The sequence below is a fragment of the Neomonachus schauinslandi genome, chromosome 8 (genome assembly GCF_002201575.2).
Source record: "Neomonachus schauinslandi chromosome 8, ASM220157v2, whole genome shotgun sequence".
Taxonomy (NCBI): domain Eukaryota; kingdom Metazoa; phylum Chordata; class Mammalia; order Carnivora; family Phocidae; genus Neomonachus; species Neomonachus schauinslandi.
Window position 1 is genome coordinate 29,205,117 of NC_058410.1, and position 19,561 is coordinate 29,224,677.

General features: G+C 38.0%; 1 protein-coding gene across 1 annotated transcript in view; it reads left to right on the plus strand.

The window, feature by feature from the left end:
• Positions 1–19,561, plus strand: part of AHI1 (Abelson helper integration site 1) — a 222,548-nt gene that overhangs the window by 194,159 nt on the left and 8,828 nt on the right. Inside the window, exons 22-23 of the mRNA XM_021693688.1 lie at positions 4,685–4,743; positions 18,149–18,251. Coding sequence (XP_021549363.1) covers positions 4,685–4,743; positions 18,149–18,251 — 162 coding nt within the window. The remainder of the gene's footprint in view (positions 1–4,684; positions 4,744–18,148; positions 18,252–19,561) is intronic.

Sequence of the window (19,561 nt, forward strand, 5' to 3'; positions counted from 1 at the left end):
ATGAGAAACACTTCGGTTTGAGACTCGCAAAGTTGGCAGATATCTTGCAGGCATCCAGGGAACTCAGGAGAGATTTGCTGAAAACTCAGACTTGCTAGGTAGTTTTGATGAAACTAAGTGTGTTTTCAGAAAAAAAAATTATGTTTACAAAAGGTCCTGAAAAGTGGCGATTGCCGAATCATTTTGAAGACAACTTGAGATCTGGTGTCATGGTATTGATTTGGAAGTCATTAGCCTAAACACACTGGTTAAATGCATGGGAACAGAAGAATATAAAGAATGGAAAGGACAAAGGGCAGAAGGTATTAGGGATGCCAGTTTTTTTAAAGAGTGAACTGAGAGGAGAAAGCACGGGAAGGATATTGCCATGAAATGGCCCCCTGGTCCCTGCCTCCAGCAGTCTTCGCTCTTCCATTCTCCAGCCTTTTTTTTTTTTTTTTTAAGATTTTATTTATTTGACAGAGACTGCGAAAGAGGGAACACAAGCAGGGGGAGTGGGAGAGGGAGAAGCAGGCTTCCTGACAAGCGGGAAGCCCAGTGCGGGGCTTGATCCCAGGACCCTGAGATCATGATTTGAGCCGAAGGCTGACGCTTAAAGACTGAGCCACCCAGGTACCCCTCCATCCTCCAGCCTTTAATGCACTTGTTCCCTGCCTACCACAGAGGAGAGACCTTGGTAAAATAGAAATCAAGTCATGTGACTTACCAGCTCAGAAATCTCAGTTGGCTCTACCTTTGTCTATAAAGTCCAAATCTCATAAATGTTTATCTAGATCCCACACCTTGAAGATTGAATTGAATTCTGACCTAGTTTTCTTCATCTTCTAAAACAACCTCCTGAGTAGGCTGCCCGGCACACATTCCTCAAACCTTTGCTCACCCTGTTTTCTTGAATTATTTAGGGTTTTTTTTGTGCTTCTCCAATTATCAGAATTTCAGTTTGTCTCTTTAAGATCTCACTAAATGCTCCCTCCTCTGTGAAGCCTTCTCAGAAACCTCAAGTTACAATTCAAGGCTACTGTTCCTTTATTTCCATACATTTTCTTTTTACCTTTATCATAACGTTTACCCTCTTCTGCCTTGCTGGTTGTATCCACATCTTTCCCCATTGGATCATAAACTCTTTCTTACAGCCTGCTCAGCTTTGTACCCCCAGGACATCTAGCACAGTGCCTCACAGAGTGGGGTTTCATAAATATCTGTTGTTGTTTTAATTGGCACAGTCAGTACCAAAAACTACAAGCCATGAACCAAGATGAAGACCTTTGCTTTTTGTATTAATATACTTCTAGAAACTGCGTCTTCATGCAGGGGACTATTTTGTCCTTAAGGAAAAGCATTATAATTCATCAAATACAATTCACATCATCAGTAATACTAAAATCAAAGAATCAACAGCAAACTGATATGAATATATAAAATTATAAAATTGTAAACTTGTGCTCCTGGAAACAGAATTTTAGCAACAGAGGAAATCTGGAAGCGCTTGTCTAGTCCAGTGGTCTATAAACTATTCTTCTCTAGACCCCTACTCTTTAGGGCTCTGGGGAGTAGGGCTGGGAAGACAGGGCTTGCCAGGCCACCAAACTTAGCTTCACCTAGAATAATTCTACACATAAGGGTTTATATATGAGCCTTTCATGCCAAATTGTTCTGACAAATAGTTTTGTCATTAAATCAATTTGAAAAAACGGAATTGTAGCCTTCAGGCTACTTCTGTAAGCTTGGTGACTCTGGGCCTCCATTTCCTAATCTGTAAAATACAAGAATGTTGCTGTGGTCATTCATGCTTTTATTCTGAGCCCTGTCTGTTCATTTTCAAGTAAAAAACAGATCCCAAGAGAAGTTAAGTGGCTTGTGCTCAGGCTGCACAGAAAGTTAATGACAGAACCAAGACTGGAACTTAGCCACCAGCTCTGGCTGGTGGTGGTTTTCCTCTCCCTCTTTTAAAAAAAAAAAGTCCTGAAAAGTGGGTATAAGTAAATTGTAGATATTAATCATAGGAGCAAGGTAGAAGGTATTAGAAGGTATTATAAACAGCATGTAAATATAGAGCTATACTATATCATAAGTCTGCCTTATTTAAAGCTCACTGATATGTAGCTACAGCTGACATCTATTGAACATTTACTTAATTTGACCTTCGTTCCTCAAGTTTACAGAATATTTGGGTGAGTTGTCTGCATGGCCCATTTCCCTTTTACAAAGCTGTTTATGAGTTGTTTTCTTCTTGGTGAATCTCCATGTAATCAGTGGGGGGCACTTAAAATCACGCCATTAATCATTCCTTTCATGTTTAAGTCTCACTGCATCTAAATTTAAAAGCATCACTGAGAAGCTGTGAGGGTTTGGGAAGCAGGAGCCTCTGGATTCTGGTCCTTTCATTCATCTCCTTTGCTTTGCTCATCTTCCTCTCTTCATCCCCTCCTCTCCAAATCAAGGGTATCCGTGAAGAGGAAACGAAGTCACAAAACAACTGTGAGAGGTGTTCGTGGACAGGAGGGAAAGAAGGGTGGTCATGCTCCTTGGCCTTGTTGATGGTGGGGTGGGGGGGTGCTTATGGGCTGATTGTACTATAGCCTTGGGGCTTTTTTGTTAAAAGAGAAAATGAAACAAAATAGCTCACAGAGACACCTCCTTCTTCCCCCTCCTTCTGCCTCCATGAGTAACTACCCATATGGCGTGCTGCTGCTGAGACCAAGGAATGAGTGAGTAAAGGTGTTTAGAAGTGGAATATTGGTCCGAATTAAATAAGTGTCCTTTAACAAATAAGTGTTAAAACTTTGTAATGTGGATACCCTATTAACTTGAGATTCATAGGATTTGAACCCAAGTTAAGCCACCTTTGCATCATGAAAAAGGACTTGAACGTGCCAGTTACTGTAACACAGTAATACAGTAGGAAAGGTGGCAGGGACACTGTTAAACCCACTTAAGACAAACTTTTTGAGGACATGATAGCATCCATTTCACATGAACAGACTATTGAAAGCAGGTTTGATAAGACCTACACGTGGCAATATGTTGTTACTCATTTGTCAAGGTCACAAATAATTAGAAGTAACATTGACTTAACAGTGATGTGTAAGTGTCTGACTTCTCTTCCCTCAACCTCTGCAGTAGGTTCAGATTCTGATTAGAATTGTTATGTTGAGGGTTTGTTTTTTTTTTTTAATCCAGAGTTTTAACGAAGTTTCACACATTATACGTACATTTGCGGTAAGACATCGGTCTTGCCATGGACAAAGAGATAGAAGTAATACTTAGACCATGTAAAAAATAAAATTAATTTAATTGCTATGTTTGGAATTTATTTTATAAGTGCGGGGGAAAACTAAAGAAATTTGATTGTAATTGATGCTTTCCGAGTTTAGATTTTGATGGTTTTCTTTGCTTCTTGCTCTATTGGGTTGAGGGCAGGTAGACTGTTCTGCAATCTGAATTAGTCCTTGAATTTGAGTTTTTCATGTGTTTGTACTTTTTTCCCCAAAAACATTTGAACTGAGTCAGATCATCTTCACCGGTAGAGAAAAATCAGGGTGTTACTAGTTCTTTTGTTGTTTTGTGAAATTGGGTCACTTGCTACAACATCTACCTTTCACCACCAAGTCTTCTTGTTCTTTTATTCTTGTTTTTATGATATGCTTGATTTAAAGCTGTCCAGAGAGCAATAATATGATATAATTATGATCCAGAAAACAATATCCTTTTGAAATCTTTATGATAAGTAATACTTGTTTTAAGATATCCAGTGCCAAATCTTACAGAAATCTGATTGTGGAGGAGGAAATCTACAAAGCAAAACAAGCTACAGGAAAGATAAGACTGGGAAAGTAATAGTTACTCAAACAACTTAAGCCTGAAAGAAAAGGTTATACTCCTTTTCTTTCATTTCATTTTGGTTTTTTGTTTTCTGAAGTTTTTTTTAATTTAAATAATTAAGAGATATGATGTATCCCTTTCATTTGCATGTAACTCAAAACTTTAATGTAGGAACAGTATATATTTTCTATGTGAATTTTAAATGAATTCTTTCCATAACATGTAATTATCTCTCAAAAAACATTTGTAGTCAATTTTATAGTGACATTGGGTTGATTTATAAAAGACTGTTTCGTGATTATCAAACACCATTTTCCCACAGTAGACTTTGATCTGGAGTTAATGCTCGAATTCCAGAGGAACGTCTAACAAGACACTCAGTATAATCTGGCATCGCTGGAAGCGCTTATTAATTTGTTTTCCTCAGGAAGGTGCCATTAATAAAGTACATACTGAACAAATTTTGTACAAGACTGAGTTTTCAGATCCAAAATTTTACATGTAGCTCCATGATGATCATCACTATGAAAATATAAAGTGTACCGAAAAGGTGAGGAAGGAAAGCTGCAGTGATGAAAGATAAATTTCGAACTTAAGTGATCTCCATATAGTATTTCTAGATTAATTTAGACTGATTCACCCCTGACTTCTTTGCCACATACCTGAAAACTGACTTCAGGTATAAAGAGTGCTCAGATGATCTGGAGAACCAGTTCCTTGGTTTTCCATCGGAGGGAATACATGATGCTGATAGCCATTTATGTTCAGGACAGGTGTGCTCTCTCATTCAGCAAGTTGTAACTATTTGCCTGCACTGTCTTCTCCGAGTCTTTTCTTACCCGTTGTTGTTCTTCTTTCACAGCAACCAGTCATTAAGGACAAGTCCCCGGGTTTCAGACTGGGCTCAGAGTCCATGACACAGTAAGCAACTTTTCCTCCTAAATAATTTGCGGTGATAAATAGTTGGGTTTTTTGTTTGTTTGTTTGCTTTGTTTTTTCTTTTTAAGGACAGTTTCTCCATTTCTCTTTTTAGGACATTACATCAAAAGTTAAATTTCAGATCATTGATTTTTGAAAGAGTTAAGCTAGCTTAAGGAGAATATTTTAATGGTTGGACTTTGAGGATGTATATGTAACTAAGTTACAAGAAATAGTATTAAATAAAATTAAAATATCACACTAAATTTTTGTTTTCGTGGACCTACTTTGTCTTTTATTTTTGAGTAACATTTTATTTTTTTAAGATTTTATTTACTCAGAGAGAGAGAGCGCGTGTGCACACACATGAGTGGGGGGGGGAGGGCAAAAGGGAGAGGGAGAGAATCCCAAGCAGACTCTGAGTACAGACCCCAATGGGGCTCGATCCCATGACCCTGAGCTGACATCATGACCTGAGCCAAAATCAAGAGTCAGACGCTCAACCAGCTCAACCACCCAAGCACCCCTGTTTGAGTAACATTTTAAAATGACGTTAACTGAGGGGCGCCTGGGTGGCTCAGTCATTAGGCATCTGCCTTCGGCTCAGGTTATGATCCCAGGGTCCTGGGATTGAGCCCTGCATCGGGCTCCCTGCTCGGCGGGAATCCTGCTTCTCCCTCTCCCACTCCCCCTGCTTGTGTTCCCTCTCTCGCTATGTCTCTGTCAAATAAATAAATAAAATCTTTAAAAAAACAAAATGACATTAACTGAAAACAAGTAGATGATATGGTTAAAAAAGATATATATGAAATACCTATTTTGAGGCATTAAAGAAGAAAAAAAAAAAAAAAAACGCTAATACCCAGAACATTATCACTGTGTATTTTCTACAAATGCCTAATATATTTAAGCAATTTACTTTGAGGTATTTATTTGAAAGATCACTAGGAAGTTTTTGTATTTTTATTAGATAGTTGCTGTGTCACTTAATACATAAATAGAAAATCCCTTTTACCTCAAAAAAATTACATCAAAAACCTTCCCAGAATATTTCTCACTTTTTTTTAATCACTGCAGATGATTTTATACCTAACTTTTAGCCCAAACGTCATATTCACACATCACTAGCAAATCATCACATGAGTGTAATAGCCTTGAACAGCCTAGATACCTGTCGTGCCCTCCCGTTCAACCACCACCATCCCCTCATACGCATATGAGAACTTGCTTACACACACATGCACTGGATCATCCCTGCTGAATTTCCTTCAGGAAGATACTTGTTCAAGTTAACCCTGCTATCCGCTTTGACCTTTTGAAGAAGAATATGTCTCTTTCAGTTCAAAAATTCTGATGTAGGTGACAGTCTAATTTACAGGAATTATCAAATAAACTCATGAGCCTGTCTCACAAGATAATGTTTCATAGATGAAAGACAAACATAATTTTTAAATGGTGTTCCCAAGAATCACCAAATCATGACCTAGAAGATTCCTTAGAAATTCTACATCCCCTCTGTTTTCTAGTCAAGAAAACTAAGGGGGAAGGCCTTGTGTAACATTCACAGGGTGGTCTGCGTCAACACACAGACAACGCCGAAGATTCTCAGACTACTGCAGTGTTTGTTGTTTCTTAAATCATATTTAGTATTGTCAAGCTTCTTGGTAAAATACCATTTTGTTGGAAGCTTAAAAATCTTTCTGAGAGAGAAACTCTATTGATGATGCTCTATCTATCTATAGCCCGTATCACTTCAGAGCACAGTCAGTCACGTGATCATGAGTCCCACCATTGCCCTTCAGACCAGCATCCTGACCCCTGTCTTACATATGGAGAAACAAGATCTTCGAGGCTGGGACTTGTTTCAAGTCACTGTGGGTACTAAGTGGCAGACCCAGTTCCAGAACACAGGTCCTCTGTTTCCTAATCTCCTTTTCTTTCCAGGCTTTCCTGTTGCCAGTCATAGGATGCAAACACACATCCCAGGTCTTTCCGGTTTTTGTTCTTGTTACATCTGCCAGGAAAGTTTTCAGTTCCATTCTCTAAAAAAGTAAAATTTTATATAATAGTTGATAATACAGTCATTGCCCCAAGGAGTTTATACTCAATGACAGATTATATATATAAAAAGTACCCTGGAACAATGAGGACAAACTGTTTCAAGCAACCAAAAAATAACCATATTTAATACATTATGGCAACAGTGTTCTTGGTGTTTTTGAGCATGATTTATAAAAACTTTTAGAACTTTTACCTAACGTGCAAATGAGAGACTGCAATCACTCTGACTGCATTGGATACCTATTTTCAAGTGATAGAGATCCAGCCACGCCATGCTCTCCTGACTAAAAAAACCTCACAAAACATCCCAGCTTCTAAAGGCTGTGAAGGTAGTTTGACTTTTCCTTTTGAGCATAGAGCACTTACCAAGCTTCTGAAAATAAATTTTCATAAGAAGTTCAGATATGTCTAAATGCTCAAGTTCATCTGCAGCCTTTGGGCTTTCCCTATACTAGTAATTTCTTAGAAATAAGGATGAATTAAGATACATTTCTCATGACCTGGAAACTGTAGGTGAGTTGAAGGTGAAAATATTATAGTCCAGTATGTACAAAGAAGTCATTTCTTTATTTCTCTAATTTACCTAAGTGAGTCCATTGTATCCAAATAAATGGAGAGAGGCTAATTTTTGTGTTTCTTTGCAGTCTTGCCATTCAGTTTGCAACATCTGCTTATTTAGTTGGTTGACCAGAATATATAAATAAGCCACGTAGGACTACCTCTTACCACTTCCACTTGAATTTCTTTGTCTGGTTTATTCTTTCTTATTTTTTTTAGAAATGTCAATCACTTCTGTGCAAGTAATTTTTACACATTTTAGTAAAGCTACACTTCCTTTTTAAGATTATCAAGAAGAAATTCCAGTAGGTTAATTTAACAAAGGTATTTTCTTAAAAGTCTTACACTTTCGCCCTTTGTACCTCATGCCCCTATGATGTTATTATCTGCTGCCTAAGTCAGAGTTTGCAATGAAATTTCTGTAAGTACATTACAATCCTTAATAAGTAGTATTGGTATTTCTTAGTCATTAATCTGTCTTTAACTGGAGTTTTTTCAGGTTTTTTTTTTTTTTAAACATAGAATGTTTTATTTCATTAACAACTTTGATCGGAGAAAAGTTAATTCAGATAGTCAATCATGTTAAAGTCCTTTATGAACACTCAAACGTGAACTGAATGAATGAATGAAATCTCTTCGTAATATAGTGAAGCCATAGGGTTAATTCTAAGTATCCTGTAAATCCTCCACTGTGTACTGATTCCATCCTTATAATTATCCTATTCCAGGGGCGCCTGGGTGGCTCGGTCGTTAAGCGTCTGCCCCAGATCATGATCCCGGGGTCCTGGGATCGAGCCCCGCGTCGGGCGGGCTCCCTGCTCGGCGGGAAGCCTGCTTCTCCCTCCCCCACACCCCCTGCTTGTGTTCCCTCTCTCGCTGTGTCTCTCTCTCTCTGTCAAATAAATAAATCTTAAAAAAAAAAAAATCATCCTATTCCAGACACCCTCAGTTTCTTTCTCTGTCCATGAGAAGAAAGTAGTTTATCTTTTTTCCCTAAAATACCCTACTATTTGCAACCTTTTTTTTTTAAGTTCTTACTTTATCCATTTTTCAGCCTTTTTTCTTACCCTCCCCTTTGTGAGATTAGACCCATCCATTGTCAGGTGTGTGACATCACAATGTTCTTTATATATTATAAATATGTTCTTCATCAGGTACACGATTTGCAGATATTTTCCCCCAGGCTCCATTTTTCCTTTTCATTCTCTTAATAGTGGCTTTCAAAGAGCAAGCTTTATTTCGATGAAGTCCAATTTATCAGTTTTTTTCTTTTATGAATCATGCTTTAGTTATAGTATCTAAGCAGCCTTTACCTAAAGTCACAAAAGTTTTTTCCTATGTCTTCTTATAAAAGTTTTATAATTTCAGGTTTTATATTTAAGTCTATGATCTGTTTTGCATTAATTTTTATATATGGTATGAGGTTTGGATCAGAAGGTTTATTTTGTTTTGTTTGCATTTGCATATCTGGTTGTTCCAGCACCATTTGTTGAAAAAAAACAATCCTGCCTCAGATGAATGGCCTTTTTGCACTTTTGTGAAAATCAGTTGTCAGTATATGTGTGGGTTTGTTTCCGGACTCTCTATTCTGATCCATTGATCTACTTTTCTGTCTTTACATCAGTAACACACTGTCTTGATTACTACAGTTTTGTAATATGTCTTGGAATTGGGTATTATTGGTCCTCCAACTTTGTCCTTTTTAAATATTGGTTTAGCTATTCAAGGTCCCTTTGCCCACATGAATTTTAGAATAAGCTTGTTCTACAACAGAACCTACTACAGTTCTGGTTGGCCTTGCCTTGAATCCAGAGATCAGTATGGGAGAACTGACATGTTAACAATGTTCAGTAATCTGACTCATTAACATGATATATTTCTTCATTTACTGAAATCTTCTTTAATTTCTTACAGCACTGTTTTTTCAGTTTTCAGGGCATAAGTCCTACACATGTTTGGCTCATTTATTCCTGGTATTTCATATGTAAATGATATTGTTTTCCAATTTCAGTTTATAATTGTTCGTTGCTCACTTATAGAAATACTACTGATTGTTGTATGTTGAACTTGTACTATGACATCTTACTAAAATGCCTTTTTAATACCTTTTCAGTATGTTTTACTAGATTCTCTACATAAACATTCAAGCAAATGAAAACCAGTTTAATTTCTTCCTTTCCAAACTGGATGCCTTTTATTTTTATTTTTATTCTTATATTTTTGCCTTATTGCATTGGATAAATCTCCAGTACAGTGTTACAATGTCGAATAGAAATGATGAGAGTACATAGTGTTATCTTCTTCGTGACCTTATGGGTAATGAGTGGGAAAGCATTTAGTCTTTCACCATTAAGTATGATATTATCATAGGTTTTTTAATAAATGTCCTTTCTCAGGTAGTTTCCTTCATTTCCTGGTTTGCTGAGAGTTTGTATCAGGAATGGATGTTGGATTTTTGTCAAATGCTCTCTGTATCTATCAAAATAATCACATGATTTTTCTTTATTAATTTATGTTAATGTGGTAAATTACATTGGTTTTCAAATTTAAACTAACCTTTCATTCTTAGGATTAACTTTGTTTAGTCATGGTAGGTTATCATTTTTATAAGTTGGTGGACTTGATTTTCCAAACTTTAATTAGAACTTTTTGCACTTTGTTCATGAGAAATATGGATCTATAGTTTTCTTGTAATGTCTTGTCTGGTTCCGTATCAGGGGAGGTCAACTTCATGGATAGAGTTAGGAAGAATTCCCACCTCTTCCCTTTTCTGGAAGAGTCTGTGTAGATTTGATATTTTTTATAATTTTTATTTCTTCATTGATACTATTTGGTGACATGATTTCCTTTAGTTCTTTGAACATATTTACAGTGGTGGATTTCAAGTCTTTGTCTAGAAAGTCCAATGTGTAGACTTCCTAAGGGACAGTTTCTGTTGATTGCTTTTTTCCCCTTTGTATGGGCCACATGTCTTATTTCTTTGTATGTCTTGTAATCTATTGTTGAAAACTGGACATTTTAAATGCTATAATATGACAACTCTGGAAATTAGATTCTTCCCTTCCCCGAGGTTTGTTGTTGCTACTTATTGTAGTTGTTCTTTGTTTGTTAAATAACGTCTCTGAATAAATTCTATAGCGCTATAATGTTTTGCCACTGAAGTCTCTGCTTGGTTAGATTAGTGATTAGCTAATTGGACAAAGATTTCCTTAAACACCTGGAACCAGTAAGTCTCCCAGTCTTGCTAAGGGATTATGCACCCCTTCAATATTTAGCCAAGCATTTGACAACTCTGTCTTAGCTTTCACTTCCTGTTAGCACAGGGCATTAGGATCAGCCAGAAGTGAAGGCGTAAGGCCTTCTTTAGGCCTCTGCTGTGCATGCACACAACCCTACACATGAGACCTTCTAGACTCGCAGAGCTATGTCCGAGCCTTTTAAGACCCCTGTGGACATCTTACTTCCCCAGCTTTTCCTTTACAGCTCTTTAGTTAGTCTATTGTTTGACTACTGTTATCCATCACTCAGCCAGGAAGTTAACTGTAATTGTTTTCAACAAGTGCCTCCCAGGGAAAAGGCAACTCTGAGATAGGTCAAATACAGACAGCCTTACAAGTGGTATCTTCCAAAGAACCACCAGACAGATCAAGTGAAGACAGTTCTTTGGAAATGAGGCTTTGAAAGAGCTCCATCCCTGTTCTGTGCCTTCCAGTAGCTGCCAGGCTGCTGGCTTTCACCATAAATGCAGGCTATTCTTTTTCAAGGAGAGCCAACAGTGGGGGTTGGGACTAGGTCAAATTGAAATGCCACAAAGCTCACAAGATCTTACCAAGATTCAACCCATTTTCTTGAGTAAACATTCCCCAGTTGCCACAAGCTTTTGGCTAATTTCCAGAATTCTGAAAAAGTAGATTCTAACCATTTTTGCCAGTCTTCTCCTAGCTTATTTGGAGAAGAGAATATTCAGAAGTCCTCAGCTCCACCACTTTCACGGACTTCATTTTATTTCTTCTTCACATATTGGGTAAACTCACCAATAAAGCTGTCTGGTTCTGGAATTTTCTTTTTTGGAAGATTTTTAACTACAAATTCAATTTATTTAATAGAAGTGGTATTAAGTTATCTAGTTCTTCTTGTATAGACTTTAATAATTTGTTTCTTTCGAGGAATTTGTCCATTTCACTCAAGTGGTTGAATTGATTGACATAAAGTTGTTCATAATATTCCTTCATTATCTTTTCAGTATTAAAAGAATCTGTGGTAGTGTTGCATCTCTCTAATCCCTGGTGTCGATAATGTCTTTTTTTTTTTTTTTCCAATCAGTCTGGCTAATGGTTTATCAATTTTATTGATCTTTTCAAAGAATTGGCTTTTTGTTTCACTGATTTCTGTTTATTGTTTATTTTCTATTTCATTCATTTCCACTCTGGTCTTTATTTCTGTTTATTTTGGATTTAACTTGTCCTTCTTCTAGTTTTTTAAAGTGGAAACTGTGATCATTGATCACAGTTTCTTCTCTCTTAGTATAAACATGTAGTGCCATAAATTTCCCACTAAGCACTGCTTGAATGGCATTCCACAAATTTTGATGTGTTGTGGTTTCATTTTCATTTCTTTCAAAACACTTTAATTTTCCTTCAGATTTCTTCTTTGACCTATGGGTTACTTAGAAGTGGGTCATTTCATTTCCAATGTTTAGGAAGTTTCCCAGAGATCTTTCTGGTACTGATTTCTAATTCCATTGTGGTCAGAGAACATACTCTATATGATACACATCTTTTTAAATTTACTAAGAATTGTTTTGTGATTCTTAATTTGGTCTCCCTTGGTAAAAGTTTGTAGTCCCCTTGAAAAGAATGTGTATTATGCACTTATCTACCGGAAGTATTCTTTTATAAATAAATTGGATCACATGGGCTAATAGTGTTGTTTATATCTTTTGTTGCCTTACTGATTTTCTGTGTACTTTTCTATTATTGAGAGTAGGGTATTGAAGTCTTCAACTAATATTGCAGGCTTGTTTTTTTCATTCTTGTAGCTCTGTTAGTTTTTGTGTCATATATTTTGAAGTTCTGTATTAGGTGTCCATATATTTAGGATTGTTACGTACTCTTGAAGGATGGACACCCTTATTATGAAATGACTATTTCTGGTCATAGTCTTTGTTCTGAAATCTCCTTCATTTAATATTAACAAAATTTCTCCAGCTTTCTTTTAGTAATGTTAGAATGGTTTATGTGTTTTCATACTTTAAATATACAGATGCAAGGGGCGCCTGGGTGGCTCAGTCATTGAGCGTCTGCCTTCGGCTCGGGTCATGATCCCAGCATCCCGGGATCGAGTCCCACATGGGGCTCCCTGCTCTGCAGGAAGCCAGCTTCTCCCTCTCCCCCCTGCTTGTGTTCCCTCTCTTGCTGTGTTTCTCTCTGTCCAATAAATAAATAAAATCTTAAAAAAAAAAATACAGATGCAAATAGGTTGAGAATTAAAGTATGTTTTTTATAGGCAGCGTATAGCTGAGTCATGCTCATTTTATCCAATATGACCATTTCTGCCTTTTAATTAGGGTAATTAGGCAAATGTTTATATTTAATATGATTTTTTTTTATTGTTTTAAAGATTTTATTTATTTATTTGACAGAGAGAGACACAGCGAGAGAGGGAACACAAGCAGGGGGAGAGGGAGAGGGAGCAGCAGGCTTCCGCGGAGCAGGGAGCCCGACGCGGGGCTCGATCCCAGAACCCTGGGATCATGACCTGAGCCGAAGGCAGACGCTTAACGACTGAGCCACCCAGGCGCCCCAATATTTAATATGATTATTAATATGGATTAATTTTTAGTCAGTTGTACTGCTTTTTTATTTTCTATTTGTCTCATCAGTTCTTTTTTCATCTTTTCCTGCTTTCTTTTAGATTATGTTACCTATTTTATCTTGCTTGCTAGCTTAATATCTATAATGCTGTGTTTTGCTATGTTAGTGATTTTTTTTAGGGTTTATAATACAAATATTTATCACACAGTATATCTTCAGGAGCTTTAAGATGGTACACTTCCATATCTTCCTTCCTGACCTTCATGCGTCTATGGTCACACATTTATTTAAGTTATAAACTCCTCAGTATGTTATTATTTTTGTTTAAACTGTCATCTTTTGGGGCACCTGCATGGCTCAGTCGGTTAAGCATCTGCCTCCAGCTCAGGTCATGATCTCAGGGTCCTGGGATCGAGCCCCGCATCGGGCTCCCTGCTCAGCGGCGAGTCTGCTTCTCTCTCTCCCACTGCTGCTCCTTCTGCTTGTGCTCTCTCTTGTTCTCTCTCTCTCAAATAAATAAAGTCTTAAAAAAAAAACTCTAATCTTTTTAAGAGATTGCATAAGAAATTCTTAATATTTGCCCATTTTGTTTCCATTTTCAGTTATTTTGTAATTCCTTTGTGTAAATCCATATTTTCGCCTACTATCATTTTCTTTACGCCTAGAGGACTCCCTTCAAAATTGCTTGTAGTGCTGGCTAAAAATAAATGCCTTCACTTTTCACATGTCTGAAAAGAACTAGTTCATCGCTGTTTCTTTTTTTTTTTTTAAGATTTTATTTATTTATTTGACAGAGAGACACAGCGAGAGAGGGAACACAAGCAGGGGGAGTGGAAGAGGGAGAAGCAGGCCCCCCGCCGAGCAGGGAGCCCGATGCGGGCCTCGATCCCAGGACCCTGGGATCATGACCTGAGCCGAAGGCAGACACTTAACGACTGAGCCACCCAGGCACCCCTCATCTTTGTTTCTGAAAGCTATTTTCACTTGGCATAAAATTCTGTGTTGAAAGATTTGCACTTTTTTTCTGGTACTTTAAAAATGTTCCTCCACTGTCTTCTCACCTGCAGTTTTTTCCAACAAGAAATAGACTATTATGCTTATCTTATTCCTCCATACATAGCATGTTTTCCCCCACTGTGGCTACTTGTAAGGTTTCTCTCTGTCACTGGTTTTGCACAATTTGATCATGATGTGCCTTGTAATTTTCTTTATGTTTCTTGTGCTGGGGGTTGGTAGATCTGTAGGTTTATATTTTCATCAAATTTAGAACATTTGGGCCTTTTTTCTTCAGTTTTGTTTTATTTTGTTTTTTTCTCCTCTTTGAGGATTCCAGGTACACGTATATTAGGCCACATAAAGGTGTCCCACAGCTCACTGATGCTTTATGTTTTTTAATTCTTTTTTGTGTGTGTATTTCATCTTTCTATTGCTGTGGCTTCCATTTAATTTCTACTAATAGTTTCTGCTGCTATGTCTTCAGGTTATCTGATCTCTTCTCTGCAGTGTCTATTCTGACTTTAATCCCTTCCAGTATATTTCTCACCTTAGGCATTTTAATTTTCATCTCTAGAAATTCAGTGTGGGTTTTCTAGTTATCTTCCATGTTTCTTCCTAACCTTTTGAGCAGGTGCAATATAGTTATAATAACTCTTTTAATGTTTTTTCTAACATTGTTTTAATGATAATTCTAACACCTGTGTCAGTTCTGGGTCAGTTTCTATTTTTTTATCCTCATTGTAGGTTGTATTTTTCTATCTCTTTGCCCCCCTAATAAATTTTTATTGGATGCCATACATTGAAATTTTTTACCTTTTGGTTCCTAGATATTTCTCTATTTCTATAAATATCCTTAAGCTCTGTTCTAGAATGTAGTTAAGCTACTTCAGAACAGTTTGATCCTTTCAGGTCTTGCTTTTAAGATTTGTTAGTTGGGGAGAGAGCCATTAATTATTCCTCACTACAGACACAAGTCCGTCTGGGTACTCTGTGCAGTGCCCTCTGAGTCATGAGGTTTGCCAGCCTGGCTGGTAGGAACAGGCACTGTTCGGGCCTCGGGAAGTTTCCTCAGATGCATCCATTCATCGGTACTTGCAGAATGCTTGAAGGGTAACCCTTTGCAGATCCTCCCGTTCTGTCAGTCTGAAGCTTTTTCCTCCCTGGCACTCCAAACTCTAACCACCTCTGTCTCCTCAGACCCTCAGCTGCTAGGGAGTCCACCAGGACCCATGCAGGCTTCATCTCCCTGTGCTATGGCCTGGAAGCTCTCAAGGTAGTAAGATGGGTGACCATAGGGTTCATCTCATTTATTCCCCAGCTCTTGGGTATCAGTGTCCTTTGTTGCCAGTGACTTACTGTCTTGAAAACTGTTGTTTCGTATATTTTGTCCAGTGGTTTTGCTTGCTTGCTTGTTTCTTGGTGGTTTTGGGCAAGCAGTATATCTAGTCCCTGTTACTGCATCTTGGCTCAAGCAAACATCTACATGTGTGTGTTTCAAGATAATTTTCTGTTAGATTATATATAGATTATTAGAAAAGGTGGAGAGGATCACACAGTCTGATTTTCCTGCAGTGATCAGTGAAAGCCAAAGATGTAAGACAGCATTTAAGTCTTAAAGACAGTATTGAGATAGGGTGAACAAAAAGAGAAGAACCTAAACGTTAGGACATCAGAAGCTAAAGTGTAAAATGCCTGGGGTACCCTGAGGCCGGTAGGTACTCTGTGGTTGGAACAGAGGTCAAAAACTAGGACCTGCCCAGCAAGATGCAGTCCTGGTATCTTTGGTTGGGTCCACTGTGTGTGTGTGCGTGCGTGCATGTGTATAATTTTCAGTTGCCCAAATACAAAAAGATTTCACATAAATGCAGACTTTCTACTTCTCTTGAAAATAATCTGAAGTTCTGGGCCACAGTTCCACAGTCTTCCATGGTATCCATGGTATCCCTGAGCTGGAGCTGAGGCAGTGGATTGCCTCTCCTGCATGGGTCATACACTCTGCGGTTGACCAGTTTATTGTGTTACCCCCAGCTTGCTTCTCTCATTCACCATATTACTCCCCTGGCCCCCAGAGATACCCGAGTTTTTACTTTAATGCCCGAGAATAGGTTCCCTGAAGAGAGATTGCAAATTATCAGTGCTTATTTTTTAGAGCTCAGCCTTTCCTTTCTCTCATTATTCTCCCCCTTTCGAAATATATACTTTATTTTAATGTCTGACCTTTTCCTTCTCAGCCATCTGATCCCATTTTCCTTACCTTTATGTCTCCACATCATTATCTCCAGCTGCCATACCAGTACCACAGACTGGGTCCCTTAAGCAACATAAATTTTTTCAGTTCTGGAGGCTGGAAGTTCAAAATCAAGGTTCCAGCAGGGTTGATTTTTGGTGATACCTCTCTTCCCAGCTTGCAGACAGCCACCTTCCCGCTGTGTCCTCATGTGGCCTTTCTTCTGTGTGTGTGTGGAGAAAGAGAGCTCCGTGGTGTCTCTTCTCTTATAAAGACTATCACTTCCGTAGGTTAGAGCCTCCCCCTATGGCCTCATTTAACTTTAATTAACCTCCTTAAAAGCCCTGCTTCCACTTTGGGGATTAGGGCTTCACCCTGTGGGTTTTGAGAGAACACAGTTTAGTTCATAGCAGTCTCTATTCAATCCTATATATTACTTGATTTTGAAATTCTTGCATCTGTGACAATTCTTTCACCATTCCCAGATATTCTAGAAAGGAGACACTGTCTTCCACTCTTTAAATTTCCCTTTTGTCATTGTTTTTGTATTTTCTTTCTCCTAACATTATTTACACTACTATGCACTCATTCACAAAGTATTAGTTTTATATTTTCTCCTACTGTTGAACTGTTTAAAAAGCTGCATTCCACATCCCACAGTTCAGAATATCACAGCTTTATTTATTTATTTTTTTGAGTAGAGTTGCCACACGGTGTTTCATTAGTTTCAGGTATACAGCATAGTGATTTGATAAGTCCATACGTTACATTGTGCTTGCCACAAGGGTAGCTCCCATCTCTCACCATAGAACACTATTACAGTCTCATTGACCGTACCTCCTATACTGTACCTTTTCTTTCCATGACTATTCATTCCAGAACTGGGATCCTATATCTCCCACTCCCCTCTGCTCAGGCAACCATCGGTTCTCTGTATTATAGGTCTGATTCTGCTTTTGTTTGTTTGTTCATTTGTTTTTTATATTCCACATGTAAGTGTATATGGTATTTGTCTTTCTCTGACTTATTTCACTTAGCATAATACCCTCTAGGTGCATCCATGTTGTCACAAATGGAAAGATCTTGTTCTTTTTCATGGCTGAGTAATATTCCATTGTATATATATACACACCACATCTTCTTTATTCATCTATCAGTGGACACTTGCGTTGCTTCCATGTCTTGGCTATTGTAAATAATGCTGTAGTAAACATAGAGGTATATATCTCTTCCAATTAGTGTTTCATTTTCTTTGTATAAATACCCAGTAGTGGAATTCCTGGATCATATCACAGCTTTCTTATGCATAAACTTCCTTCACCTTTCTCTCTGTCACTAAGAAATTTCCTCTTATTTCTATATACCCACACATGAGTGCACACACATACACACACGTTTTTCCATCTAATTTGATAAAAACTTTTATTTATTTTTTTGATAAAAAGCTTTCTGGTTTTTCCCAGACATCTAATACTTTTCTGAGAGAGGCAAAATTGATTTTATTCTGTCCCTTCATCATAGTAAGAAGGAGCCCAACCAGGTAGAGGTTCATGTCTCTACATTATTTTGATTAACTCCCTGCCTCTCACCCCCCAACATAATCACTTATATAATGTGTCAAATGTTGTTCTTTCAGATCCTCCTGTCAATCTCCCCTCTCTCTTTCTACTGCCCCGACCTAAATCAGAGCCTCCTGTGAGCTGTTGCAGCAGCTTTCTTATGGGCTTTTGTTTCTTATCTTTCCCTCCTTTAGTTCTGAAGCGGGCAAAGAGCAGAGCCGTGAGGACCGAGGACACATAATGGATATGCACATGAAGAAGAATGAGCAAACCAGCAGAAAAGTCACCCTAATAGAGGTAAGAGGAAAACCCAGAGAAAGTTGTATCATAGAGTCAGGGGAGAATGACTTAGGGAAGGCATGGTCAACCGTGACAAATGCCAAATAAGTCCTGGAGATGAAAAGTACAGCATAGGGAATATAGTCAATAATGTTGTGCTGTCGTTTTTAGTGACAGCTGGAAACTCCACTTAGCATGGCCATTGAGTAATGAATGGATAGCATCGTCGAACCACTGCGGTGTAGCCCTGAAACTAATACTATGCAGTTAATTATACTGCAATTAAAAACAATTAAACAGTGACAAATGCCAGAGGGAGGAGAAGTAAAATACAGACTGAAAAATGCCCTTTTGGGATTTGCAGCTAAGAGGCCATTTATGACTTGGAAGAGGAGAGTTTGGTTGAGAGTCCTGGAAGCATGAATCTGATTTGTCTCCAGTGCAAAGGAAAAGATGCTCAGAATAGACTGCTCCTCCAAGAAGCTGTACTTCAAAGGAAAGGAAAAGCTGGACAACAAGCAGTGGAAAACACAGGATTTAGAGACCTTTATAGAGAGAATAATCCCTGGGGACCAGAGGAGATACATTAGAATGTGAAACAAGGAGGGGTCACTTTTCTACCGAGACAGGCCAGTGAGGCACGTTTGTTTAAATGACGATGTTTTCTGGTGGGCGAAGGAAAGTATGAAGGCCGCTGTTCTCTCGGTCAGGCACAGTGAAGTGTGCGTGCCGGAAGTAAGGCATTTCAGCTGTATCATGGCACCCTTACAGAATTGTCACCGTGGGAGAGCGAGACTCAGAATTCTGTAGATTTTAATTATAAAAAAATAAAGGCTCATTATACCAAACACATACAGATATATATTCATGGGTTAAGGAATGACTTTTTATCCTTGGTAACAGAATCAGAAAACATTTTGAAACAAATTTTAATAATAAAAACTTTGAAATGATACACATCAAAGAGAAAAAACACACCATAAGCAAAATCTAACAACAAATAATAACCCAAGATGAGGAGGAATTTCATAAAATATATGACAGATAAAGAATTAATACCCTTAGCATATTTTTTTAAAAATCTCTTCAAAATCAACAAAGAACAGAAGGAAAATTGACAAAGGGCATTCAGAAGACAGTTTTACCCTACTGTAGGAAAATATTCAAGTATACATGCACTGACTCAGTTAAAAGGCTGTTCCTTCAAGCAGTGTTTTAAAAATAGGAAGAAAAAGGGATGCCTGAGTGGCTCAGTCAGTTGAGTGTCTGACTTTTGATTTCGGCTCAGGTCATGATCTCAGGCTCATGAGATTGAGCCCTGCGTCAGG